At 36.6% G+C, this 27,300-nt stretch overlaps 1 protein-coding gene across 20 annotated transcripts in view; it reads left to right on the forward strand.

Moving 5' to 3' along the window:
• PARD3 (par-3 family cell polarity regulator) overlaps nucleotides 1-23,770 on the forward strand; it is a 445,611-nt gene extending 421,841 nt beyond the window's left edge. For all 20 annotated transcript variants that reach the window (XM_032183227.1, XM_032183239.1, XM_032183233.1 and 17 more), the window contains 3 exons: nucleotides 8,361-8,481; nucleotides 18,773-18,900; nucleotides 22,385-23,770. In XM_032183227.1, coding sequence (XP_032039118.1) covers nucleotides 8,361-8,481; nucleotides 18,773-18,900; nucleotides 22,385-22,778 — 643 coding nt within the window. In that variant the 3' untranslated portion in view covers nucleotides 22,779-23,770. The remainder of the gene's footprint in view (nucleotides 1-8,360; nucleotides 8,482-18,772; nucleotides 18,901-22,384) is intronic.
• The last annotated feature ends 3,530 nt before the right edge of the window (nucleotides 23,771-27,300 follow it).

Below are 27,300 nucleotides of genomic sequence, written 5' to 3' on the forward strand. Positions count from 1 at the left end.
AATAATTATGGCATAACTATATTAGCTGCTGCTAGGGACTGTGGATGCCACGTGAACTTTGTGTAATGTATGATCTTTTTAAATGTTCAGGCATTTTAAAGAGATGTCTTTGCCTGTACATCACAGTTTCTCTAGTGATGTACTGCTTGATACCATAGTTCTATTTGTTACTTAAAAATAAAAATGTCATTTTTAGTGAGGGCAAATGCTTATGAGTCAAAAACATTCTGTTGCATTTTGCTAGTTACAACAGCCTGAAATCTATTTCCTAAGCTTTTATCTGTAGTTAAAGAGAAGTAAAACAATTTAATATATATAGATATATATATTTCAAGTATAGCTTATGTCAGTGTGTTAAGCAAGACCTAAATGCCTCTTAAAGATTTTTTTTTTTTGGCATTGGAATGAAACTAAATTTCACCATTTACAAGGATAGTATATTAGTCACTCAGTTTCGGTGCATCCTTCAAATCAAAAGGTGCAATCAGGATCCACCCATGAAAAGACGCAGGCTTTTTTTCCGCCTGATAATGTTGGATAGAGTTTGGCTGTCAAGCAGATTTTATACTGTAAACTGTCACCATGTTTCCATAGCTGAAGTCATGTAAGGTGTGCTGGAGTAAGCTGGGTTGTCCCTATGTAACAACATTCACACTATCCAGGTGGTGCTGGCTATGGGCAGATGTCTTTTTTTGCAAATAGCTGGTGCGCTTTAAGTTACTGCTCCCTGACTGCTTATTGCAGCTCCACTGATGAAGAATTCTGCTCTATGTCTCATCTGGAGAGGAGATCAGAGAGAGCACTCCCTAAATAGCTTCCAGCAAAGCAGTTGGATTAGCTTGGAGATGATGGCTGACATCACCTGAAGGTTGCTTGGGATTGCTCCGATGATCCCTTCTGTTAGCACAGGAATGGCCAGCTAGGCCATGAGAGGATTTATACTCTGTGGTCTTTGTTAAGTGTATTTGTATTACTGGGCCAGGCAAGCCTCCTTGTATTGACACAAAATATTCTGTGATGACTAATTGTGGATGTTTATCAGACATTACAGCACTGGAACCAGCATTGTCTGTTCCAGTTAGGATGAGAAGAAATTTATAAGATCAGAGCCTGCTTCTTCGCCTGCCTCTGACAGAACTTTTTATTTCAGATAGAATCAAAAATGCTAAATTTTCCTTAGCTTGATCAAAGTTTAAACTTTATTTTCTTTTCCCATGATTTATTAAATCTTTGTAGGTGTGCTTTTGCTATTTCCCTAATATTTTGATATGAAATTCAGGGTTAGGTGTCACATTTTTGTTTAGGTTATATGTGGTGTTCCCTTTTCTTTCTTTTTCTTTTTTCTTTTTTCCTTTTTTTTTTTTTTCTTTTGTTAACTTCAAAAATGCAATACCCTATAACAACAGCTGTAACAAGTTTTATGTAGTTGAAAATTGCCTTAGCTTGTATCTGCAAAATCTAACAGCTCTAAAGGAAGGTTTAGACTGCATGATAACCCAGTAGCTGAGTATCTGTTTTCAGATGTTTATAACAAACTCCTAAAATCTCTGCTTTTCTTTTTAGTAGAAGTACTCCCCTAAAAAGTAAGACTGGATTTCTGTCTCCGGTGTGCAGGCTCTGACAGGCTAATAAGGAAGAGTGATGGTGGCAATAAAAAGGGTCTTGGGTGCATTCTTCAAATTTCACTGTTTGTAAAATGATGGCCCTGCTACAGAATGGTCACATAGGGACTTGAAGTGAAATTTTGTCTAGAGAGTTTGAAGAAACTGTTGTAGTGAAGTGACCTCCCCATCAGCTCTATCCCTCTGTGTTGTTTATGGCTATCACATCTGAAGCGAGTGCTGAATTAACAGCATTTGAGACTACCTTTTTAGCCCTGAGAATATAGATGTATATTTTAGACTTTTAACGATATACTCACTTGAAATTAGTGTGAAGTTATCAACCAATCTCAATGTCAAAATCTGAAAAGACATTTCAGCCGCTGAAGGAAGCGAGTGCATATGGGTGCTTGCAGAGCTTCTTTGTAGTATGTTTGGTACTGGAGCTGATGACTACCGCTGTGAAAGTAAACTGGAAACGACATAAAACTTCCTAAAGAGCTGATTTCACATTCATATATGTTGACATATATCCTAGGCTTTAAATCTTTGTTTTGATGGAGTTAATATGCTAAAGTGTGTAGGTATGTGTGCAGGTAATGTGTTAGATCTCACCTGTCACATTAAGCCAATCCCTGAATTTAGCTGCATTTAAGACTTGCAGACTTTAAAAGATATATAATGCTCTGTATTCATTCATATTTCAGCAAATACGCAATGGCAGGAGAGAAGGATTTTTTATAACCTTCTGAACAGTAGAAATGAGCCAAGATTGAAAAAGATCTGGAAAAAAAAATCAAATAGGATGTATACCCTTCAGCATGCAAGAAGCTGCCCTTGTTAGAAGCTAAGTTTGCATGCATAATTAATTTGAGCAGCACATTCAGTTTCTTACAACTAGAAGAGAAATTGAATTCAGGTGTTTGGTGAACATATGGGGGATTTACTGTGAATTTATGACCTGTGGTTTGAGTGTAAAACCCCAAGATACTAGCTGATAAAACTTAATGAAGCTTGTTCAGAGAAGCTATTTTTATTTGCAGTTTTGTAATTGATACATTTTCTTTTCTTTTCTTTTCTTTTTTTTTTTTTTACACTTCTCTTCCACTTTTTAATTCCTTATTCACAATAAGTTCTTTGACACTTAAGAAAAACAAAAGTAGTTTAAAATAAACCTTTCTGTGCCTCCTTACATGTTACAAGTACAAGTGCACCATGTTACAGTTGTAGTCCTAACAAATTTCATCTCTTGCTTAACTGCAACTGATTTTTTCTCAGACTGACTGTAGTGAGTCTGTAGTCATGCAACAGTTCTTCTATATGACGCTGGCTGTGGTCAGTCCTGTTTGTGTGTTGTGCCCATACGTGTTTATATCAGTGTGTTCATGCAAAACTGATTCCCTGGTGTCTCAGAGAATCATTGTATGTAGCACACTGGAAGGAGATGACCAACAATAGTTTAAGCTTGAGGACTAGTATTTAGCTGTCAGAAAATAAGCCATAGAAAAAAAAAAAATTGTAGGAAAAGACCAACCTGCTCTGCCAATGTGCTGGCAGGAAGGAAAGAGTGAAACTTCCATCACTGCTCAGCCATCATTAACACTGCAGTGTGTGGGCACAGTCGTCTGTGTCAGCAACGATTAACAAGTCTGTTTAAGGTGAACAGACCAGCAGACTGTGCAGTGCAGTACGGTGCTAACTTTAAGCCTGGTAAAGGGCATACTTTCATTTTATTTTACATTCATGGTTTTTTGCAACAACTTGACAGTTTCTGTTTATCCGCCCTCAAGGGCCATCTGAAAAAGAGAAATCCATCTGCTTGGAGTAAGCACCGTGCCGAGAGGGTGCTTGAGTTTCATTAAATGTAGCAGGAGCCTTTGTATTAGATTATCACCACTCTGCTTTCTGTTGTGCTGTTTTCAACCTGCTCAAGCCAGACGGAAGGGGCCCATTTTGTAGACAGTCAACTTGTTCTGCACTTTGGTAAAGGTGCACGGTGCCAGCTAATGGACAGCCACCAGAGTAAGGACAGCGTTAATCTACCTTGGGTTGGAAATAAGCTCTTTTTCTGCTGCTTTGTAGCTGTAGATACAGGTAGATTCACATTCAGCTCTTGATTTTTAAAGTAATGCAAGTTATCTGTCCAAAGAGAAAGAAACTTATTTTATACAAATAGGTGATATTTGTTTGCTAGCTTGAAGTAAATAAGAACCCATCTGTGTTTTATAACTGCTATCCAGAGATCTAAGCAACCCGTCAGACCAGAGAGTCCCTGACAACTCAAATCTGTTTTAGAAGATTTCAAGGTGTAAAGAACGCTGTTTGTTTAGTAACCTTTTGGTTATTCTAGTCATGTTGTAACTGCCTGGTAATGTTGTTAAGACCCTTTTCTGTGCTTTTTCAGGCCAATAAATTTTTTTCCAAAGCTTTAGTCATCCTGTTCAGTAGCATGTTTGTATCTACTTTATCACACTGAAAATCTGTCTGTTTTGAAAGCATTACAACTCTGTATATCAGTGCATGACATCACACTGAGACATTGCTTAATGATCTGAAACTCTGATGGTCATTGCTACAGCTGCTTGTTTCTGGAAATATGTGACAGCCCTTGCCTATCTAAGCCTTGCTTACAGTTGCATTTTTAGCCCATACTGGTGGTTGTATGTTTTAAAGCACACAACATAGCTGATTGTAAAATGTACCATCTGTAGATGGAAGGCAATTGGGTATTGAATAGAGAAGTGGTGCAATGACACCCAGCTCCTTTGCAACCCCATCTACTTTGCCCCTTAACGCCTTTCCTTGTTTTTTTTTGTTTCTTTTGAGAACACTTAATTATGACAGCATGTTGAAGAAAAACATAGCTTATATCTCATGCTAGGAGGTGCTAATTGTCTTCTTTAAGTCCACAGACTTCCTAAGTAGGCTTAGGGGAAGGTTCATAACTGAAGTACTGTTTAGGCAAGCTGTGGTTACTGTAGACTGCTGTAATTCCAGTTTTGTTGAAGTTTTTAACATTACCGTAGGTCAAATCTTCAATAAACTTTGGATGGATTTCAAGTTAACCTCCTTCCTTCCCACTTGTAGTCCTGCATTCTTTGAGGTGGATTTACCTTCAGATTTTCAGTTCCTTTGAATGAAAAGCTCAAACAAATCATGGTACATTTAATTAAACTTTTGAGGACTTGCACCATACATCTGCCAAAGTCAAAAGGTAGTTTAAGCATTGGGAACACCTGCATCCTAGTAGTCTGTTTGTTGATATGACCCTGCCTCTCTTGGCCTCTTCATCCAACAAGTCAAAATTCATTTTGCCTTAGACTGGCTGAGGACCGCTTCATGTTGGATATAATGTTTGGATCTATCCCAAGGGATAATGAAGTGACTTGCATAAAATGGTAAATAAAACAGAACATCTCAAAACCTAAAAAAAAATAAAATAAAGTTAGGTTTTCACTTTTTTTTTTTTTTTTTATGTGCCTGCTTCTTATTATGGTTATCTTATTATATTATCTTTTTATAATTATGATTATTGTAATAATCCCTTTGAAAATCATAAGTGTTGACTGGGGTTTGAATGAGTTATCAAGTGTTTCCCGAGTGGAGAAGACCTCAAAAGTTTCAGTAGGAGACAGACAGTACATTAAAAAAATATATTTTTTAAAAAAGGCATTAATTATAAAATTAACTGGATGAAGAAAGACATGGAAAGAAATAGGAGACAACATGGCAGGCCAGGGTGGAGATGTGCAAACCTTCACTGGTGGGAAAGAGTGAAAAAAGAAAAAGCGTGAAAGAGTGGGAAAAGTGTTCACAGGTGAACAGTTTTACCAAGAGAATGAGGACATGATTGAGAGGAAAATGGAAATGAAAGAAAACTAACCTTAGATAAAGTCTAAGACTTAAATAATCATTTTTCTTAAAGGTATCTTACCCCTAGTTGACTTCCTTTCCCCTTTTTCTCTACTAAATAAATTGTTTTAAATTTTTTTGTTATTTATTATTATTATGCAGCTGCTCACTTGACATCACTTTCTGTGTCTCAGATTTTTTGAGTGAAAAGAAATTTGAGTAGATACAGAAGTGGTTTTGTCCTTTAATTTAGTTCTTTCTTTACTGTGAAATATTCCTTTTTATTATTCACTTTTGCAATTTTCTAAATTTGGGTCAAGTCCTTTGCTTTTGTGATAAAATAGAACTATTGTTAAAAGATTTATCTTCTGTTATCAAGCCTTTTTAATAACTCTGAATAACTTTTCTTACATCAGCTTGACTTTTTTATTTTTCTAATATCATTGGAATAAGTTGTTCTTAGGTCTGGAGACAAGTTAATCATATATCCCAAGACCCTTCTTATCCTACCTTTTTCTGCCTCCCCAGTGTAAAGGCTGTCAAATTCATGCATTTGGTTATCTGTAAAAGACGTACATTTTAGCTTCATGGCATGGACACAATGCACTTTCTGTTTCTCTGTTGGTGTAATTCTTTTCATTAATAATGATTATAAAAGGTACAGAATTCCCCGTATCTGTAATAACCCTTCCAACAGCCCATTTTGGAGCTGGTAGAATATGTCTGTTCCTTATGATGCATAGGCTTTTCTTCAGTACTTTTTAGGGTTTTCCTTGAGATTTTTCTTTGCCATGGAATGCCATGTGACACTCCAGTGTCACATTTGCATTGTGATCCCTTAGAGTTTGAAATAAACATGATTGAAAGACTGATTACTTACCGATCAGCTTGAGTACTTCAAGGTGTCTATGTACAGTGCTTTGCTAGTAATTTCACACTGAAGTTCAAGGGCATTTCTCCTTCAAACATGTTCTTACACCTCAAATATTAACACTTAATTTTAAATGCAATGTAGCTTGTAAAAAACACCATGTGTATAGAATGTATTGGACTATTTGTTTGTTAGATTAAAAATACCATTTTTAAAAATCAACCTACCATTGTGAAATATTTTGCACATCTTGGATTGGATTGTGATGATTGCATTTTTAAAAGTGCTGTGTATAGCAATGCATGGGAAAAAACAAATGCTTATATAGAAAAGCTGGGCAGAATTTGACAATAAAGAATGAATTTACATAACATACAACTGCAAAGAGAGATAAGCTGTTCCACAAAATTAAGTTGAATTGAGGAAATAGAATTAGCCAAACACCTACAATGAAGGGGAAATTTTGAAAGTGCCATAATGTCTCATTTCCACCTGTTATAAATAAAGCTTTCTTTTAGCTGTACTTTTCAAAATGGCAATCTGCATATAGAATTGACTGAACCTATAAATAAAACATTTCTTGAGGCTCCGGACTGGGGGAAAAAAAAAAAAAAAAAAAATTCCTTTATTTTCTTTGTCTTTTGTTTCATAGGAAAAAATAATCTTTAAAAATTCTTCTTTTCTAGAACCATGCTAATTTTAGAACCATGCTAATTTTTCTGTTTGGCTAACCAGGCAATGATAAGCTCAATTTAATGTCACTGAAAAGACTGGAAGGTAATGTTTCAAACATCTATGTCCTCCAGTCTACTCTACCTACCAATGTGGAAAGATGTGGCAAACAGTCACAAATGGACTCCAGAATTATCTGTTTTCATATGGTATATATGAAAAGATATTGGGATATTAATTCTCTCTTTTATTGTGCCCTGTATCACAGAATGGGGATCTATGGAGTTGTTTTCCATTGCATCTCTGTGGTTTTCTCTTTCGAAAGAACGTAAGAGCTGACCATTCCTCATCATCTCTTTTGAAATAAACACTAAAATGTGGGGTTTAAAAAGAACATAATAAGAGACAAAAATATTTTGTCTCTTATTATATTCTCTTGATATAACATTACCTGTTTGTCAGACTTCCTGTGATTCCCACATTAACATGATTGAAATATGGTGGGGTTTGTAGGAGTCAGGTGAGAGCTGCACAGATGGAAAAATGGCAGAGATTAATAAAAATCCCCTTTCCCTCTGCCCCATGAAATAAACCACTCCTGTATATATTTCACCATAGTTTCAAATAAACCTGAGCTATGGAGAAAGGATTACCTGTGATAGGCACTGGGGAAAAAATTATGTTGAGGATTCACTTGTACTTTTTCCATAAGGGTAACTCTGGGGTTGAGCCCTCCCCAGCACACCAGCGGCTGCAGAACAGGAGCCAGCAGCCAGTCTGATGCTGAATGCAGTCCTGCGCACGGTGCTGCCAGGGGCATGGCTTCTCACTGGCCCAGGAGCCTTCTGATGCTTTCAGGCTGATCAGCTTAAAAGACTTGTTAAAAACAGAGCTGAGGGATGACAAGCTCTTATTGCTTGGGAAAAATAATCAAATTTTGTATAGGTAAGGCCTTCAGACATTGTGATTAATTTGGAATAAAGATGTGGCAGTGCTACAGTTTATTGATAGGAAAGAAATACCTTTCATGTTTATTCAGTAGTAGAGATCATTAGCACTTTTCTTGTAATTTTCCTCTTTGTTAAGGCTGACAGTAACATGTATTCCTCTTCATTTCAAGGAGCAACATATACTGAAAAGATGCCAGTAACTTTTGTTGATTTTTAGCAATAGGCTCGTTCATCCTATCCTTACATTGTCTGAAGTTTATAAGTCAAATGACATTAATCATAATAAAAAATAAATAAAGGTTTTTATATTGAATGCCTGGAAAATATTTTTAAGTCTGTACCCCCATACAGTAGTGGTGGTGCCTGGCTAGGAAACTAGAGTCACATTGATCATTTCTATCTTCCTTCTTTTAGCAACAGATCAACTCCTAACAATCATGACCGGATACAGCGCCTGAGACAAGAATTTCAGCAAGCAAAACAAGATGAGGACGTAGAAGACAGGAGACGTACTTACAGTTTTGAGCAGCCGTGGGTAAGTGTACATAGTGTGCCTAATCTGGAAACTTGCACCAACCACCTCTCTCCCTGCTCTGGTTGGGAACAAGGCAGTGCAGACCTATGGTCCTCTGCCGCCAGACTTCTGCCTATTCTGCTGGCCACATTTTTGTTCCATTGATGTTTACTTCACTTTTAAATTTCTTCAGCCATCTGTTCTCTGTGCATGTAGCATCATTTGCTCTGTGTTTAGACCCTTGAATCTGTGAGTTACTATGTTTTTTTTACGTCAAAAGCAATATCAATTATTCTGAAATTTTCTAGGAAAATAAAAATAAAACACATACCAATGATAAATAATTTAGAAAGATCATATAAACTTGCAGATGGTATTTTCTTTGAAGAAATATCTCTATGATTAGTTATTTTCCTTAGGAGGAAGAGGTATGTATTTTCACAGCAAAAAAGAAGAGAGATGCATGCCTCACAATAACACCCCTTTGCCACTTACATTAGCTGAGACTCTTCTGTCTTGAGATATACGTCCTAATTGATCATTTAAATCCTGTTCAATCTGATCTAGCAAAGTGATACAATTATGTAAATCCATGCTGCTTATCTTGTTTAACATAATTGAATGAATCACTGTTGCTTTTTAATCAATTATGTATCCTAAATTAGGATCCTTTAAATGCAGGATAAATATTGTATTGTATTTTTGTTTCAAAATTCTATAATAAAGATGGTGAACAAATTGCTCACATTCCCAAGTAAACAGAAGCTGTATCATGACAGCTGTAGAATTTCTCGCATCTCCAAAATGAGCGTAGGTGATGTTAGAGCTACTTAGCATTACAATGCACGGGAGACTGAGGTGGAAACATCCAAAGATCCACATCTCTGTCTGAGGGCACTGTGAACAACCCAGGTAACATTACCATGCATATGTATCTTTGCTTGCTGTTATGGTGGACATAGAAAAAAATTTGACCTGTTGAGTCGTTGCGTCCTCGTCCATCTTAAGCTCACCAACTTGAAACTGTGGTATTTTTAACATGCAGCATGGAGAGGAACAAAGGTAAATGTATCCCTAAGTGACCTGACATGCTGTATCGGAATATAGGCTTGCTTCCCATGTTAGAAAACCCTTAACCTTCTCTGAAATTGAATAAATAAAATAAACATTTTCTTTATGACCAGATGTTTTTGATTTGATGTGGTGAACATAATGTGATTGCTCATCTTGGTTATAGTGTAATGGTTTTTGGAAGAAAGGGGGCTGGGTGTAGGAGGTACTTCCCATTATGCATATCAACTGCTGTTTATTCTCCAAAAGAGAGATTTGTGCTGTGTTCTTGGGAAAACTGTCTATGAGAAAAACTTGCACTCTTGAAGACTTGGGAACTTAACTACTGAAGGTCACGGGCCACATTGTTGTATATCTAAATGCCATAGCAACTTTAGACAGGCAACTTGGCTTTTATTATAGTTTCTTGTAATGAGCGAGTAGGGAATTATTTGGATGACAGGCTGATTACCTTAGGAATGGAATAATTTCCTAAATTGTGGGTCAGAACATTGACCTTTCCTTTTTCTGTTATTCAAACAAATGGGATCTCTCTGTTTACTCCCTTTCTACAGATCATGCAAATGAGCTCAAAGTGACTAATTCAGTTTAATGTATTAATATTAATTCTGAAGCTCATTGTTGCTTTTGTAGGAGCTGCTGTTGTAAAGTATTTAGGTGACCAAATGTTTTATTTTAGATATGTACTCTTAAAAAATTGGCGCAGAGTACTTTTGAATTATATTTTTTTTTCCATCGTGTAGTCCAGGCTTTCAAGATCTCAGTGCTTGGAAAGGATAAAGCAATGATCTCATCCATTTCAACAGTTCACAGTCATTTCAGTGTTAAGGAACCATAACCCTCTCTCTTAAGGAGAATGCATTACTTTAACATATTAGTCTAAGATGACGGACTTTGTTAAGACACCCTCTCAAAACAGATCCAGATGTACTATTAAATATCAGTGACACACACACAAAAATGCAAAAGTAGTTAATAATACGTATGCAGGAAAATACTTATGTGCATTCATCAACCTCCTTTCAGTCTTCTCCATCTGTAAGCTGTTGGTTACAAACCACAGCAGAGACAAGTGCACCTGTATGTGGACCGTTGTTGAAAAGTATGCTTTCACCTGAGGGAGATGGCTTGTGCAGCCTACATAAACAAAAGGCTTTGCATCCAGAGATGCCTCTTGAGCCACTTGACAGCAGCCAACTCTGACCTGGTTTGGATAGAAGGAGAAAAAAAAAAAACAAAAGAACAATCTTTCATCCTCTGAGAAGTGTATGCTATGAGGTGATAAGTAGTTTGCATTTCTCATTAACAAGATGATGGGAGGATTGAGGATAGGGAACAGAGTGCTGATGTGATGTGGGACTATTGGTTACTTTAAGGAAGTGTAAATGAACATAAAGTTTGCAGTGTGGATGCTGACGGAAATCTGGCAGATCTAAGGATATTCAGAGGAGCTCAATAGCTCAAGAACCTGCTAATATATTATCAAAATGATCATGTGAACGTCACCAACTACAATCCTTCCCAGACTATTAATGTCCTGTGACACAACAGCTCAGTTACCTATGACAAATACATTCAGACTCCTCCAGAGTTTTGAGACAGATCTCTGTGCCATGGAGCACTACATCATGCTGGCCCTGAGCGATATCTGTGGCAGAGAGATCCGTGCCTAACCCCAGCCATTTCTGGCTGTTCCCGTCAAGTGAAGGTTATTTCTCTGTAGATGAGCAATGTGACAGAGCTGGACTTTTTGCACGCTGTATTTACCCTGCCAGTAAACAAAATACTTGACTGCCTACAAGAGTTCATACAGCATCAGGCAGCTTAACAGACACGAGAAGTGATAGTGCTGGAATGAGACAACACCGTCTATTAAACAGTGCAGCATTCCTGCTCAAGGCCATTTGAATGACACATTGTTAAGCTTTAATAACTGACTAACTGTTGCAACGGAGAGTCATCTCTAAAATCCAGCAATTCTGTGGTTGAGTCAAAGCTTTATGGAAAAGCTGTTTGTTTATAAGATAACTTTATCAGTCTTTGTGATTTTTTTTCCTCTTACATGCCCTTTTTTTTTCTTTTTTTTTTTTTTTCTTTTTTTTTTTTGGTGTATCAAAAACAAGGTACAAGAAGACTTACAAGGGCAAGTCTGTATGACTGATGTTGCACAGGGAAAAAATGAATGAAAAATAACATCAAGTATGATTTATCCATTTTAATGCTGCTGGTGTTAATTCCACTCAGGTTTGCAGAAATGTGTACTTGGGCATATAGAATTACATGGAGTCACAGTATGTCTGCTAATGTTTAAGGCCCTTGCTGTTGCTATGGCAAATTTTAAACCAATGCAAGATCCTTTTGGAGTTGATTTTTCTGTTCAGCAACAAAGTTGAGTCTCTCTGTTTCTGTTTTTGTCTTTCTGTTTTTCTTTGTTTATTAGTTTTCTGGGTAGTGTTGGGTTTTCTGAGGTTTATCTTTGCTTGCACCAGTCCCGCGGTGAGGGGATTTTTATTGTAATTTGTTCCATACCTTGTATTTTTGCCTAGTCACATCTTAATTAACAGATCCTCACCTTCAATAACAAAACCACAGCATTATAACCCTAAACATCATGGGAGTGAACAATCCAATTAAACAAAATAGTATATTTAATCAGTTGAAAACACTACAATTGCTTGCCAGTCCTTCTTGTGGAAGTGCACTGTCTATCAAAAAAACACGAAGACTGGAGAGACAAAAGTTGGTGGTTTAGTTCTTCATCTTTAATATAAAACTCGGTTCTAAAAATGGGAAACAATGGACAACTTCCATTCACAAATACATTCTTCTCCAGTCATCTCAAATCCATTTGGATGGTTGGAAAAAAATGCAGCTGCGCAAACTCTACTTTAAATATTTAGGAGTCAAATAAAAAGATATTTTTATTCTAAGGATAACAGCTAGCTGAGTCAAAATAAATATACTACCTTACTCATTTGAGTATACCTTTAATTATGTGCATAGATTCATGAAAGGTAAGTAATTGCAAGATTTTGATAGAGGATTTCAGAAATCTTAATAGCATGGCTTCATAGATAAATACTGTGTAAAAACAAGATAAAAACAAGTCTAGGGACTTGTTTTATTCTGCTGTTTGTTGGTTTGTAGATCTTGTCTCTATGAGAGATTTAAAGAGAAAATATGTTATTTTATTTATTTATTTATTTATTATCAGTGGTACTCATTTCTTATCCCTGTATTCAGGTCCTTAACATATTCAAAACCATAATTCTAAATAATCTAAAATCCCTTTAGAAAAACAAAAGCCTGATTTTTATCACTGTAACTTCCACTGTAACATATTTATTTGACCTGGAAAATGAATAGCAATATATTTAAAACAAATACTGCAAACTTTACATCAGGATCTAAATTCTGGAGAATTACTCTACACGTCGAGAAAGAAAAACAGTATAGTCATTCTTTTTACTTTTAATCAATTTTAAGAGTCTTGTTCAAGAAATGTTATTCAAGATATTAGGTAATACCTAATGGAACATTACAGTCTGACAAAGAATAACAGCTGACTTGCTGTTCTTTCTATCTCAGTCTCTTTCAGAGAGGAAACTAGTTATGCAGGGCATTCTCTCCACAGGTAGTTTCTCATCAGTTGTGCAATTAATATCCATTGATTGTAAAACCTGGGAAAGCTTAATGAAATACCATGCATCTCTTTCCACATTTCAGACTTGAGGTTTCAAATTTTATATATATATATATATATATAATAGATAGATAGATAGAAAGATATATTTCTTTTCCTACCAGTTTCAATCTATCATTTTATATGAAGCATAAAATGAAGATAGAAAATTTTTAAAAAGAAATCAAATAATTTAATTTTGTAAATAAACATATTTATAGCTCACAGCCATGCTGCATGTAAATGACCCAAGCAGAACTTCAAGGCTCTCTAAATGTTAAGTTTCTGACATAGTGAAGATTTCTTTCTTTTGCTGCCTAAGAAAGGAAATCTTAGACCCAAACCATGCCATTCAGCTTCCTACACGTACACCAGAGAAAAATACATAAAGGGATGGGATTTTCTTATTATATGGTGTTTGAATTAGTACACACCTGTTGGTATTTTTTAAAAGAAGTAATGCTATATGTTCTGTTTACCATGGCAACATAAATAAAAAGATGGAAATAAATATAGCTTTCAAGAACATTTACAAGAACCACAAAATGTTTTTTATCATTCTGACTTTTGATATACAGTCACTGGATTGACTATCAGCTGTGCCAAGTACATACATAAAGCAGGCAAGGTTGTTTAATCTTATCTATTTCTAATTAGTGCTGAACTAAAAGAACCACAGACTTTTTGGGGACCTCATGTCTACTGCCTTCCCAGGTGAAGTTTAAACTTCTAGGTTAAACACAGAGCTTAATCTGGAAAAAAGAGTAAACATTTTAATATTAAATAACAGTCTTTTTAAAGTAACTGGGAAAATACAAAAGGATTTGTTCATCTCCCTATTAGCTTCCTTTCCTTTCCTTTCCTTTCCTTTCCTTTCCTTTCCTTTCCTTTCCTTTCCTTTCCTTTCCTTTCCTTTCCTTTCCTTTCCTTTCCTTTCCTTTCCTTTCCTTTCCTTTCCTTTCCTTTCCTTTCCTTTCCTTTCCTTTCCTTTCCTTTCCTTTCCTTTCCTTTCCTTTCCTTTCCTTTCCTTTCCTTTCCTTTCCTTTCCTTTCCTTTCCTTTCCTTTCCTTTCCTTTCCTTTTAGAATTTCTATAAGTTTGAGCAAGTATTTCTCCCAATTTCTCACTATGACCGTAGGCTTTGAGATAAGTGTGTCAGCAGGACTGGTGGATCTGGCTCAAAATTCAGTTCTCTTGATTTTCCCCATGACCTCCTTTCTGTGATTGTGTAGCAGCTCTGATCTGTGCCAGTCCTGGGGGATCCACACTTCCACTTACTAAGCTACCTTCTGTGGGCTGACATGCCCACTCTGCAGTGAAAGAAACTGTGAAGATTTAGCTAGGAAAGAGAAGAGGGACCTTTAACCCTAAAACATGCTGTCCTTAACTGCCAAGAGTGGTCAGTGTAGCATGACACATGGTATATTCTGTGCAAACTGAAAAAAAAATATATTGTTTGGATAATGAGAAATCTGTAGAAACTTCTAACTTCACATCTCTAGTTTTAAATTAATGTCTCTTTGAGAAGAGAACTGTCTAATTTCATGTATCTCAAAACACAGTTTTACAAGCTGAGTATTGCTTAACAATGCTGAATGCAATAACTATCATTGTCACTTACATGTATTGTGGAAGACATGAACATACATTTATTTGTATAATGCAGCCTTGGTTGTTATTGTGGCCTTGACTGCATCCTGATTTAAAAGGTCAATGCTTGTCATACGTCTCATTGCAAACAAGGCCAGAGTTCTTATCAATCTGCATTGTGAAGACAGAGCTGTTGCCAGGTTTCTTGGATGGTTTCAAGTTGTTATAATTGTGCTTAGCCTTGTGTCACCCAGTTGATATCAGTGTTAAAATTATTTTTTTGTATTCCTTATTTATTTTTTGTTGCTGTTGTTATTGCTGTTGAAAGATGTGCAAATGTCTCGACTTATTTTTAATTATCTCCATTTTGTGCTGACATAAATGGGGTGTGCATGTATTTAGATGCGTTTGTGTATATATTGTAACACTGTTTATGTATATGTTGGTAAAAAATACTAATTAGATTTTGAGTATTAAGGTTACTAATTATTTAAATATTTTTAGTTGATATACTTTAATCAAAAGCATCTTGAAAAGATAAATCACTGTACAGGGATTTGCATTTTTTCTGAACAAGTTAAGGGACCAAAAATAAATATGTTACATTTTTATATTATCATAATCATATATCAAGGGCATTCAATATGGTATCACTGAGATTTTTAATGAAAAGATTTTAAAGAAATGCCTTTTCACTGGTAAAATGACTGAATGTACCCGTCTATGTGTATATAGGCTATATTATAGAACATGTGATTATGTATAGAGGGAATGTTTTTATGTCTCATTGCTATAGTTTTGGAGGCCTGAAATCAAGCAGCAGAATTGATTACATGAACAGCATACTGCTGATATGGACAGTATGTAGACTCAATAAGTATCCAACATGTACTCAATAAGTATCTTACTTTTCATGTTAGCTAAGTATTGCAGATGGGGCATACAGGTACTCGTACCTTCAGAAAATCAGTTAATTGATTTTAGATGCTTCCATTTAGACCCATCAAATTATAAATCTTGTCCCTGTGACAGGGGGAAAAGATTCTTCATCAAGAGGGGGGTTGGTCACTGGAACAGGCTCCCCAGGGCAGTGGTCACAGCACTGAGCTGCCAGAGTTCAAGAAGCATTTGGACACTACTCTCAGACATATGGTTTGGTTTTTGGGTGGTCCATGGAGCCAGGAGTGGGACTCAATGATCCCTGTGGGTCACTTCCAACTTCTGTGTTTCTGTGGTTAGATGAACTTTGTGAACGGCTGAGATTCAAGACCTTTACCCTCCAAGACATTAGTTGTGGGTGGGTGCTACAGAAGGCAGGCAGGTGTGGCAGCCGCTGTCTCTGTTTAATCATTAGTTCCTATGTGCATTAAAACAAAATCTCTCTGAAGCTAAGTTTTGGTCTTAGTCCATTCATAGTCCAGTAGTGCTTTCAAAGCCTCTGTTTCCTTAATAAAAAATTTACGGCAACTTCAGCTCTTACTTGCATCCGTACCTTCTAGATCATGCAATTTAGTGTCTTGTATAAACCTAAACTGAGTAGCAGCTCAATTCTAGTTCCACCTGTTTGATAACTTAACCATTCACTGCACAGTAAAATCCTTTTCTGTTATATTTACAGTGAACTGAGGCAAGTGAAACTGTTTTCAAATAAAGAGTAGCAATTATGATTTCATGTCTTGTTTGTGGTAACTATTTTCTCACATCTGACATAGCTGCAGCTTCCTGGCAATATGCAAGCATTCCAACATTGTTGAAATGGAACCCATGAAATGATGAGATTGTCTCTAAAATCTTAGTTTAAGTGCTTGTATTCCTTATGGAGATGTTGAGATGGGAACTTCTAAGTTTCCCCGTGGTTCTCTGTAAGCTGCTTATAACCACACTGGAGAGAATTCACAAATAAATCTTGTAATTTTCAGGTAATCACTTGCTTCCATAGCTGAGCCCTTCAATAAAATACCAAATGTCAGAAGACTCTCAATAAAGTCAAGAAAGTTACAAATGTTGACATATGCAATAACTGAAATGCTGCTCCATATGGGTTGCCCTTATTTAATATAGTAGGAAATCTCCATGGGGGTTGTTGGTTTGGACATACATATGTACAGCTTATTCATCTCTCAGAAAAATTTCCCACAAGGCTGACACAATTCTGTTTTCTGAACTTGTTGCCTCATCATGCCATTCCTAAAACATTTTTCATTGGAAGTACTGTTTTGCTGAGGCTTTTACAGAGTGAATCTGTTCTGAAGTGGACATCATTGTTGCATTAAGGATTCTTTTAAATAAGTGACTTATAGTTTATGCTTTCACATTCTGATACTTTTACACAATAATCTTCAGCTAAGGGGAAAAGCAGTTGTTCACCAAATTGTAGCTGTTAACTTCTGAGTTGAGACTGATGCTCTGAAGTGTTAGCAAAGATGAATTTTCTAAAAGTTGCACAGCTGTTTCAGCTTTGTTGTGTTTTTGGCTACCTGCAAGTACTTGATTCTATAGTAAAACAAAGGAGATGTTTATGTCACAAATGACAATTTTTGGTTTCTAAAACTTGTCTTCAGTGTAAGAAGAATTTGAAAAGCCTTTTATCTTTTAGACGTTTGTCAGCCATTATAATATCTTTTTGCAGCTGAAATTATAAGGGTTGCGGGGGGGGGGGGGGGGGGGGAGGGGGAGGAGTTCATTATGGGCGAATGTGTGAGGGAACGCACAGATCAAAAAGTAAAATGTGCTTTAACAAAAGCAGATCCAAGACAAGCTGTGTCAGTCCAGGGCTCAGTCAAGTGGCTGTACTCCTTAACCTCCCAGTGATCACAAAATCATTCTGTGGCTTTTGTGGCACTCTGTTTTGCAACTAGAGATCAAAAATATGAATAATATAGTAACACAAAAAGTGACATATTCACAAAAGTAAACTTTTTTTTCATATCCCAAGTTTGAATACAGCCATCCTGCCTGATTTTGACTGGTAATGCTACACATTCCCAGAATGGCCATCCATTTTCACGTGCTCTTGGCATTGTCCGCAAAGTTTCAGATGGCCAGTTTAGTTGTTATCTAAATTCTTCTCTGTGGCAGAGGATTCCCTGTTGTCCACAACAGACTTGCTAAATGTGTCTCTTTGAACATATCAAACCAGAAACTGTTTCCCTGTCTCAGAAAAGTAAGTGGTGTATGCCTGGACCAAGAGCGAAATAGGATGGCAATGCCAAGGAAGAACATCATTGCTTGAGAATTGAGAACGTTGCTCCCTACTCTCTCAGGTCCTCAGTAGGGTGTAGAAGTTAGCATTAGCATGGCTAGGTTAGCTTATGGTGTCTAAAGATCTTTTCCACCGAATTCTTTTAAATTTCAGTATTACTATAAGAGCACAACCCATTCTGGACCAATATTTTTCTGATACATGTCATAGTAGTTGTATCATCGTAGTCTGTAGAAGAGGTTGTTTTCTGTAGTTACATGAAAAGAAGTTGTGGGGAGCTGGGTGTTGGCCTCCTCTCACAGATAACTAGCAATAGAATAAGAGGGAATGGCCTCAAGTGGCACCAGGGGAGGTTCAGGTTGGAAATTAGGAGAAATTTCTTCTCAGAAAGAGTGGTTAGGCATTAGAATGGGTTGTCCAGGAAGGTGGTGGCATCACTGTCTCTGGGGGCGTTTAAGGAGGAAAGGTTGGACCTGGTGCTTAGGGACATGGTTTAGTGGGTAATATTGGTGGTACGGGGATGGTTGGACCAGATGATCTTGGAGGTATTTTCCAACTTATGATTCTATGATTCTATAATTGGTAGGTCAGGAGCAGAATCTGTAGCACAGGACGCAGAGTGATGGATCTGAGTTTAACATAATTGTTATGAATGAGCTACTTGAATCACATTTGTACAAATATGACGGTGTAATAGTGATTTAAATGATAGCTCTTTTGTGGGTATTTTTCTGCTTTGTTTAAGACATTTTTGTTTCCATTTTACAGCCAAGCTCCAAGACATACTCGCAGAGTGGCAGACACTCAGTATCAGTAGAGGTTCAAATGCAGCGGCAGCGACAAGAAGAAAGAGAGAGTTTCCAGCAAGCTCAGCGACAGTACAGCTCTTTACCCAGGTATGGCAACTGTCTGAAGCTATTCAGTGTATATGAGCCTGGAGCTAATTTCGTTTGTAAAAGGAAAATTGTGTGCTTAGTGCAGACACTTTTGTTTAGCGTTGATATAAGGTGGAATGTATTCAGCGTGGAAGAGGCATAAAATTTCTTAAGTGAGAGCATGTGGTAGCTGTTTATTTTAGTAGAATTACTTCAGAGCTGATTTCAGTGGGATTTGATGTCACTCAGCACCCAATAGAATTAAGATGTTGAAACAAAGCTATTCTTTGTGGGACACCATACAGTTTCATTTTCTGCAATTACAAAAATCTCCTGAGCATGACATGGGTTGCCCCCTTTTGACAGGTCAAATTTTTTTTTTCTTTTTTTTTTTTTTTTTCTGTCACATAATTCTTTACTGGGTAGAAATTCTATCTTTGTGATGCTGATACAAAGCAAAAATTAAAAGGAAAAAAGTAATCTCAAGACCCAGAACAATAGAAAATGGAACTGAGAAACTATCCAAAAAAACAAGAGCCTCCAGTATATACTTTTCTTCTAAGTTACTGGATTATTAGCAATTGAATGCTGAAAATTGATGCACTTTTTGTCTAAAAAATCTGTATTTAAAAATTCTTAGGTTTTTAAAATGAACGGATTGGGTAAAAAATCTTTTATTTGATATTTATCTACCAGAATTATTAAACATTTACCCAACTGATATTGTAAATCAGTTTAGCTATCATAGCTAAACTATATATCATAGCTAAACTATCATAGTTTAGCAATATGCAAATAGTCTTTACATTTTCAAATATCAACGGCAAAGGCTGAATGGAGAATCCTTTACTCCAGAGGTTGGTGTCAAATTTTCTGTTTTTTAACAACTCATATTTTAGCAATTACATCATAGCTATTTTACTGAAACAAATAGTAGCTTCATGATCAAAGTTATCTTACCATGAACTCTTATCTTACCAGCTTCTTTGAAAATAAAACAGATCTCTCAAATTTTTTGCATGGTATTTGCACCTTTCAGTGTAAAATTTGTTAAGTTTAGAAGAAGGTGAGAAAGTAAAATGTAAAGTTATTGTATTTTCTTAGAAAGAGTGATGGTATGTTATTTTGAAAGTCCTTATATTTCCTTTGCTTCTTACTTCTACCTTACTTCTGAAGTGATTACATGTATAAATGCTATGCTTGTTATCTTGATAAATTCTCTTTCAATGTTACTAGTTCCAGCAGTAGATTAAGTAGTAAAGCATGAATGCTAGTGTTGTTTTTAAGCTGGGGGAGAGGGGGAGGAATTATTTTTAGTTTGAAAACTGTGATTTGTAAAACTTGCTTCCCTTGTTCTGCTTCATCACTGGTAACATTTAAAAGGTAGAATTCAGTTTCAGTGCTGTTCCAGTGGTAGAAATTCGTAACTGTAAGGAGAAAATTCAGCTACAAGAAATTTGAAAAATTATTCTTTGGGCCATAGAAATGCTTGTTTTGAAATGAGTGAGTGAGAACTTCACTCAATGTGGTTTTCAACATCAGAAATGACTAGCAAGCTGGTAACAATGCATGTTACTAAGTAATTAATGATTATTTAATGATTGTGATGGAGCACTCTGGGAGTGCAGCGCAGCACTCAGCTGCACTGGGAGAAGACAGAATTTTAGGATCTTGGACTAAAGTTGAGTTCTATGAATACAGTGATATTTCTATAACAAGCTGGGACATCTGTTTCTACAGCTTTACAAACTGTTTGTAACTCTAGGACCAATCTGTAAAGAAATCTTAATCTTACTCAGAAACTTAGGTCCCAAGGTTAATGTTGCAACTATGGCTTTGTAATGCTTATAGTTTGTGTGCTTAATTCTGGAGCTTTGTTGCTTTTCATCTTGTATAGTCTCCAGGAGCCTTTCTTTTTTTTTTTTTTTTTCCTTTGTACTTTTAAATCATCAGTACTGGAGGCAAATAAACTCTTTAGTCAATTTTAAGGAATCTTCCCAGAAAGACAATGAAAGTGGGCCAAATTATTTTGAACAAGTACCAGAAAACAGTCAGTAAATTAAATCAGTTCAACTAGTCATCGTCTTGTCCCATGTGAAACTGTAAAAGCAATGTTTAACTCCAAGTTAATTTTGTAGTACTTAAAATTTATCTTGCTCTAGATCAGAAACCTGACAGTTTCGTAGCCTACAGAGGTTCATTCAATTTCCTCTTGTTCCAGGGAGTGATAAAACATGGCTCAAAAACATTGTTTCTTTGGCAGAGTTGGATATGTGAATACCAAGAACAGCTATAAAAATTTGCATAAGAATTTACATTATGTTATAATTTATGCTGTAATAATTTACATTCATCCTGAATAACAGTTTTCATCCAGAGGTCTCAAAATACTTTACAAAAATAGGTGGATATGGTCATTTTCAAGTTATATGCGTGGAAGGAATATTGCAAAAACATCAGCAAGTGTTGTTACTTTTTTCCAGGTCTCTGTCTCGCCAATGTATATTCATTGAATGAGACCAAATTGAGTCATGTGTGTTGACATGTAAAACCAAGCCATATATACACAACTAAATGATTTTCTTATTGATTAATGTTGCAATATATTTTGTTTTACTGCCTGATTCTCATACACCAATGTGAATCTCGAAGTGGGTATCTCTTTTGCTGCAATACAAAATTGTTTTACTTTATCATCACCAATCTTATTTTAAATTCATAAAAGTATCTAGCAGCTTGATAGTAAATTAAAGCTATTTCAAAGCCATAATCTGTCTTCAAAACAATGTAGTGATTTATTGTGAAAAGAGATAAGAATTTGTAATTCCTCTATGTATATGATTTATTTATCTACCCCCATGATGGAGGGTTTTTTTTTTTTTTTAAAAAAAAAAAAAGGTTCTGTCTACCCTTTCTCTTATTGAAGCCATTGCAAATTGGAAAATTTTGTCCTGATAGCACAAAATTCCTTCATTCTGGAACTGTGAAGAAGAAATTCTCATCCGTGTAACTACTTATCAATAATGTGTTTTATCTTCTGACTTGTGCAGTGTTAGAGCGAATGCTTTAAAGATCTGCCTCTTGCATTTTTAATCATGTATGAGTCTAGATTCAAATCTTTCATGAGTGACTACAAGTGCTGGCTGCTATCTGGTTTCTTAGGTAGCACAGCATTGTATGTGATCTTTCCTAGTCTGCAGCTGAATTGTTGCACTTTTCTCTTGGGAACATGATCATAGTTGTAATACTGTATGGATATTCACAACTTATTTCTACTGGAGAGTCCTGGAAGCATAGCTCAACTCTATAGGAAGAGCTGTCCCAGCAAAAGAGATAAGATACCTCTTTTGGACAAGGCTTCTTGAGAATTCTGTAGCTGAGGGAAGCCTGCTGGCTTTGCAGAAGCACCCTTCTTTCTAGGGATTGTTGTCAGTAACATTAAGTGGGTACCAGAACATTTGTCTTAAAAGCAATTTTTTTTTTTTTTTTTTTTTTTTCAATCCAGGCAAAGCAGAAAAAATGCCAGTTCTGTATCTCAAGACTCCTGGGAGCAGAGCTATTCCCCTGGTGAAGGGTTCCAGACTGCAAAGGAAAATCCCAGATATTCCAGCTACCAGGGATCGAGGAACGGCTATATGGGGGGACATGGCTTCAATGCCAGGGTGATGCTGGAAACACAAGAACTGCTCCGTCAAGAGCAGAGAAGGAAAGAACAACAACTGAAAAAAAAAACTTCCTCTGAAGGACCTAGCAACTATGACTCATATAAGAAAATTCAGGACCCTAATTATACCCCGCCTAAAGGTCCTTTCAGGCAAGATGTACCACCTTCACCATCTCAGGTAGCCAGGCTGAACAGATTACAAACACCAGAAAAGGGAAGACCGTTTTATTCTTGAGGTGAAGAAAATGAAGATCAACTCATCATGCAATAAGGAACATTTTCATATAGAGACTTATATTTTGAAAACTTTTTAAATTGATGGTACTAAGGAATATATCTGTTGTCTGTTTCAGTGCCTTTAACAATAGGGGCAAAGAGTTGGTGGGCCTTATGTCTTTGCCATTCTGTCTCAAGTGTTCAATTCATGGAATGATTTTCCACCATTTGACAATCATAGCGGAAGTGAGCAATGCCGCCCCTGCTTACCAAGCCCTGTAGCCCAGTTCAGTAGTTGTCAATGGGTTATTACTAGGATTTGTTGTAATGTGTCTTACTTTGCAGTGACTTCTTACACCAACATGCAGCTTTGTGGCATAAAATTAATGAATTTGAGGTTGAGCAAAGCATTGACATGCCCCTTTTTTATTTCTCTCGGGTCAGGATGGGGGTTGCATATCACTCTTGAGTGGATAAGGCTCAGCTCTACTCAGTATCCAGGCCTAGGATGTTTTATGGTGGAGTCATTACCAGTCTTAGTTGATCTATATGCTGAAAAGCTATCCCTCACCTATTATGCACATATGCACTCTTTTTCTGTCTTTCTCCCCACTCCGAGCTTATTAAAAAAGCCCTTATCCTAATTCATGAGGAAAACAATATTAGGCTCTCAGTTATCCTGAGGATACTGTTACAATCGCCTTATATCTTAAGACACAGTCCATTATGAATGAAATAACTTGAGAGAGATTATACGGTCACAGCCAAGCCCTTAATAAGTATATTTCATTATTTCATTAAATATGGAGACTCAAGAACAAACAAACAAGTGGTTTCTGTTTTGCTTTACTGCTAAACTCATGTGGTCATACGACAACTGTGTCTAGGAAGAGAACTCAGGAGGGAGTCATCCCATGGTCACCTGATACAGACTTGTCATAGTTTGGGGAGATAACTTAAAACAAGAGTGAAAGAAAGAAAGAGAGAAAGAAAGTTTTCTTTGGATTAAAAATAAATAAATAAATAAAAAGAAAAAGAAAACAATTTCTTCTTTTTACAATTTGTGAAGCTTTGTGAACAATTGCCTTGTGCTTCCATATACTGTACTGTTGCATCGTGATGCTACATTAAAAATAAACCTTTAAGTACATGAATGAGACATAAGTGGAGACAAACTGTTACACATCATCCTGAAAACATGTCAGGATCCAAAAATAACTAAAATGAAAAAGATTGCTCTAGCAGTGAGTAATATTTGAATGTGCATATGGGATATGAGAGTTTCTTTTGCAACAGCTGTTTTTATGTTTGTTGGTCTGAACTTCATGTATTGTAAAAATGTAGCTGGGTTGCTGAAGTGCCTGCAAATCCTGATGTGAAAAGGCTTGAGAATGTATCTCAGCATATCATGTACAAAAAGGAAAGAAAGAAAGCAAGAAAGAAAAATCATGTATTGCGTGATTTTAAAAATGCCTATTTTTTTTTACTGGCACATTTTATTTTTGCGCCAACTTGTTTCTAGAATATATGTGAAATATCAGCACACATATCTGTGTCTTTTATGCCTGTTTGTTAATGGTTTTTGTTGTTAATAATGTACTCCATGTTTAAAAGTTGTTACTAATGTAAGCACAGTGACATTGGATGACAATAGCTCTTTTACGCAGAATTTCCAGAACTGTGTAAAACAGCTTTCCGTGTACATACGAAATTTAGAATAAAAGGCTGTTTCCATTCTTGTCTTGGTATTGACTGTAGACCCTTAGGAGAACTGCTGCAGACATTAAGTTTAAAAAACCCTTAACAGATGTTATTTTATCCTATTCGTAATGATTTGCGTGTGTCTTTGTGTGAGTGCTTATAAACATAGGCAAAAAAAAAAAAAGAAAAAGATTTACAGCCCAGCTGAACACCTGAAGAATATCCTCAGAGGGAAAAAATGCTCAGCTTAGCACCTTATGTTATTTCAGGTCATACCTGTGACATTTGAAAGGTACATTTTAAAGAAAAACTCTGTGGCAAAACTTTCCAGGCTGTTGAGTGGATTGCTCTCCCTGAGGAGAGTGTCATCAGGATACGGGCACCCTCTGTGCTCTGACCAAAACTGGGCACATGTGAGGAAGCCCCCTTGGCACCCACTGGGTATTTTGAGCTCTGATGCGAGTCCTTAACAGGAATGTTGACATGGTGAAAAATGGGAGAGGGCAGATTTATGAATAAAGTGATATTTACAGTGCCAATAGTGATACTCTATTTCCCCTATTAGCATTGAAGCTGTGGAGGGAGATTTTCTCCCTCTTCCCTTCATTCCTCCTTTTGTTGGATACTGCAGGAATGTCAATCATAATTCTGTATATGCATGACATCAGGCTGTTGCCATGGCAATAATAGTGTCAAATTATTCACTGTGACTTTAGTGTGGGATCTCAAGGGGAAGAGTAGCAGGAGACGCAAGGTGGACAGGCAGCTTTTGGTGCCCAAATAAACCAAAGGCATGATTTTGCAAAAGACCTAAACTGCAGTGGCTTGCATTTGAGAGAGAGAAAATAATGCTATTTGCAGTTTTCCAGGCCTTGCTGTCTCATCTCCTGCCTCTGCTCCTAGTATTCCATAGCTTGATGCTTCTATGGAGTTATTTGGACAGGCAAATAATTGCAAGCACTAAAAAATGCATCCACGGGAAAGGAAAACAGGTTGAAGTCCTTTTCAAAATAAGGTCTTTGATAAACTGTTGTTGGAAAAAGGGTATGTGTTTGAAAAAGTACGAAGTATGGGATGTTTTAGGTGTGAGGATGGCATATGTTAAAGTTTACCCTTGTATGAAACTCCTCTTCAAGGTGTTAACAATTTGCCATAATTAGATGTGTTCATGAAAGAAGTCAGATGTTCTCTTTGGGCCATGTCTGTGTTATGTTAGCAAAGAATAAGGTCTTTTTCTGGCTTCGTCATCCTGTCTTCTTCCTGACATAGCGTAGACAGGATTTCTAATATTAACTCCCATAAGTTGCAAAGGGCGATAAGGAAGTGGGAGGGAGATGTTTTAATAGAAAATGACCTTTAGTTCTGCATAGTGAATAGATCCAAAAGTTAATTGAGCTAACTGCATTACTGCAGTAATTTGTTTGTGGACGTATTACCATTATGAAATTAACTCTGTGACATTAGTGTGTTTAAGAATGGTCACAGGACAGACTGTAAGAGAGCTTACAACATCAAGGAGTGGTTGTAGAGCTTGCACATTTTTTTCTCCTGAAACCCTAAAAAATCCATCCACAAAGCCTGCTGGTATTTTATCAAAATAATTTGTTAATGCTATTGAAATTTCATGGGAAAGTTTAAAATTATTCATGTAGAAGACTGCTGCCTTTCTAAAAAAGCCTACTTCCCTTCTTGTTACAGGGCCTCCTTGGAAACAAGACTGCAGCCTTAGTGAATTATTGCATGGGCCAGATATTTTAATATATGTCTTGGAGAACTCTGCCATCAAAAACAGCAAAAAATGGCAGAGAGCCCAGATGAACATGGTTGGAAAGTACAATTGCCATTTATTGCTGGCAAACAGTGGGAAGAACAACAAAACAAAATTTAAACCCAACATGATTGTGGATGTATGGCCTGTCTTTCAAAGCTGTGCTGATGTTTTGCTCACATTCAAGCTGTTTATGAGTGTCTGTAACATTGCATTTCTCTGTGCTGGGTATGTTGAGAAAGGAAAGGAAGAAACATTGGCCAGACAAGGAAGAGATGCGCCAGATTAGCAGTGTTGGCTAAACACAGGATATTCTTGAGTAATTCAAACCTTTGAACTTGCGTTGTTGAGACTTAAAGTGAATTTGGCTATTGCATGTCCTGGCTTGCAAGTCTATTTTCAAAATATTTCCTAATTCTATTTGCTCTGCCTGACTGTTTCTACATCTTCTCTCCTGAGTCCTCAGTCTGGTTCATAGGAGTTGTGAGGAATCTGTCAGGAATGCAAATGTAGAAAAAAAACCTAATCTGTTCCTTGAGCTGCTGTTGTGCCACCACACCCTGGCCATCCAGACCTACTATAAAGGTCAGCCCTGACTTGGCAGAGGAAGAGCAAGGGTCAGAAGTCCAGGATGGGGAACTGACTTCGTGCAAGTGGGTTGTATGCATGTGTGTGTACATGTGGGAGAGTGAAAGAGGCACAGATTGGATTCATTTGCCTATAACTCATGTCCAGCTTGAAACCCTCTTCAAATATCTTGTAGCATTTCTTCAGAGCTTTTTCCATCTGTGCAGAAACCAAGATGATGATTTGATGCACATGGTTATTGTTTCATGCCCTCTCGTACATATTTTCTATTTTGTATCACTATCACACTCTCTTTTACATCTGCTGATTAATTCTGTTGCTTTTATTTGTTTCTCCAATTGGTGTGGAATTCATTCATATCCTGGGCTGCTTCTTGCTAGTGATTGATATTTATTCCAGCATTGCAAACTTATCTTAATATTTTCTGTCCTCAAGAGCAGTGTTATCTTTTGTAATTTACACTTTAATCACATTTTAAAAATAG

The sequence above is a fragment of the Aythya fuligula genome, chromosome 2, assembly GCF_009819795.1.
Source record: "Aythya fuligula isolate bAytFul2 chromosome 2, bAytFul2.pri, whole genome shotgun sequence".
Lineage (NCBI taxonomy): Eukaryota > Metazoa > Chordata > Aves > Anseriformes > Anatidae > Aythya > Aythya fuligula.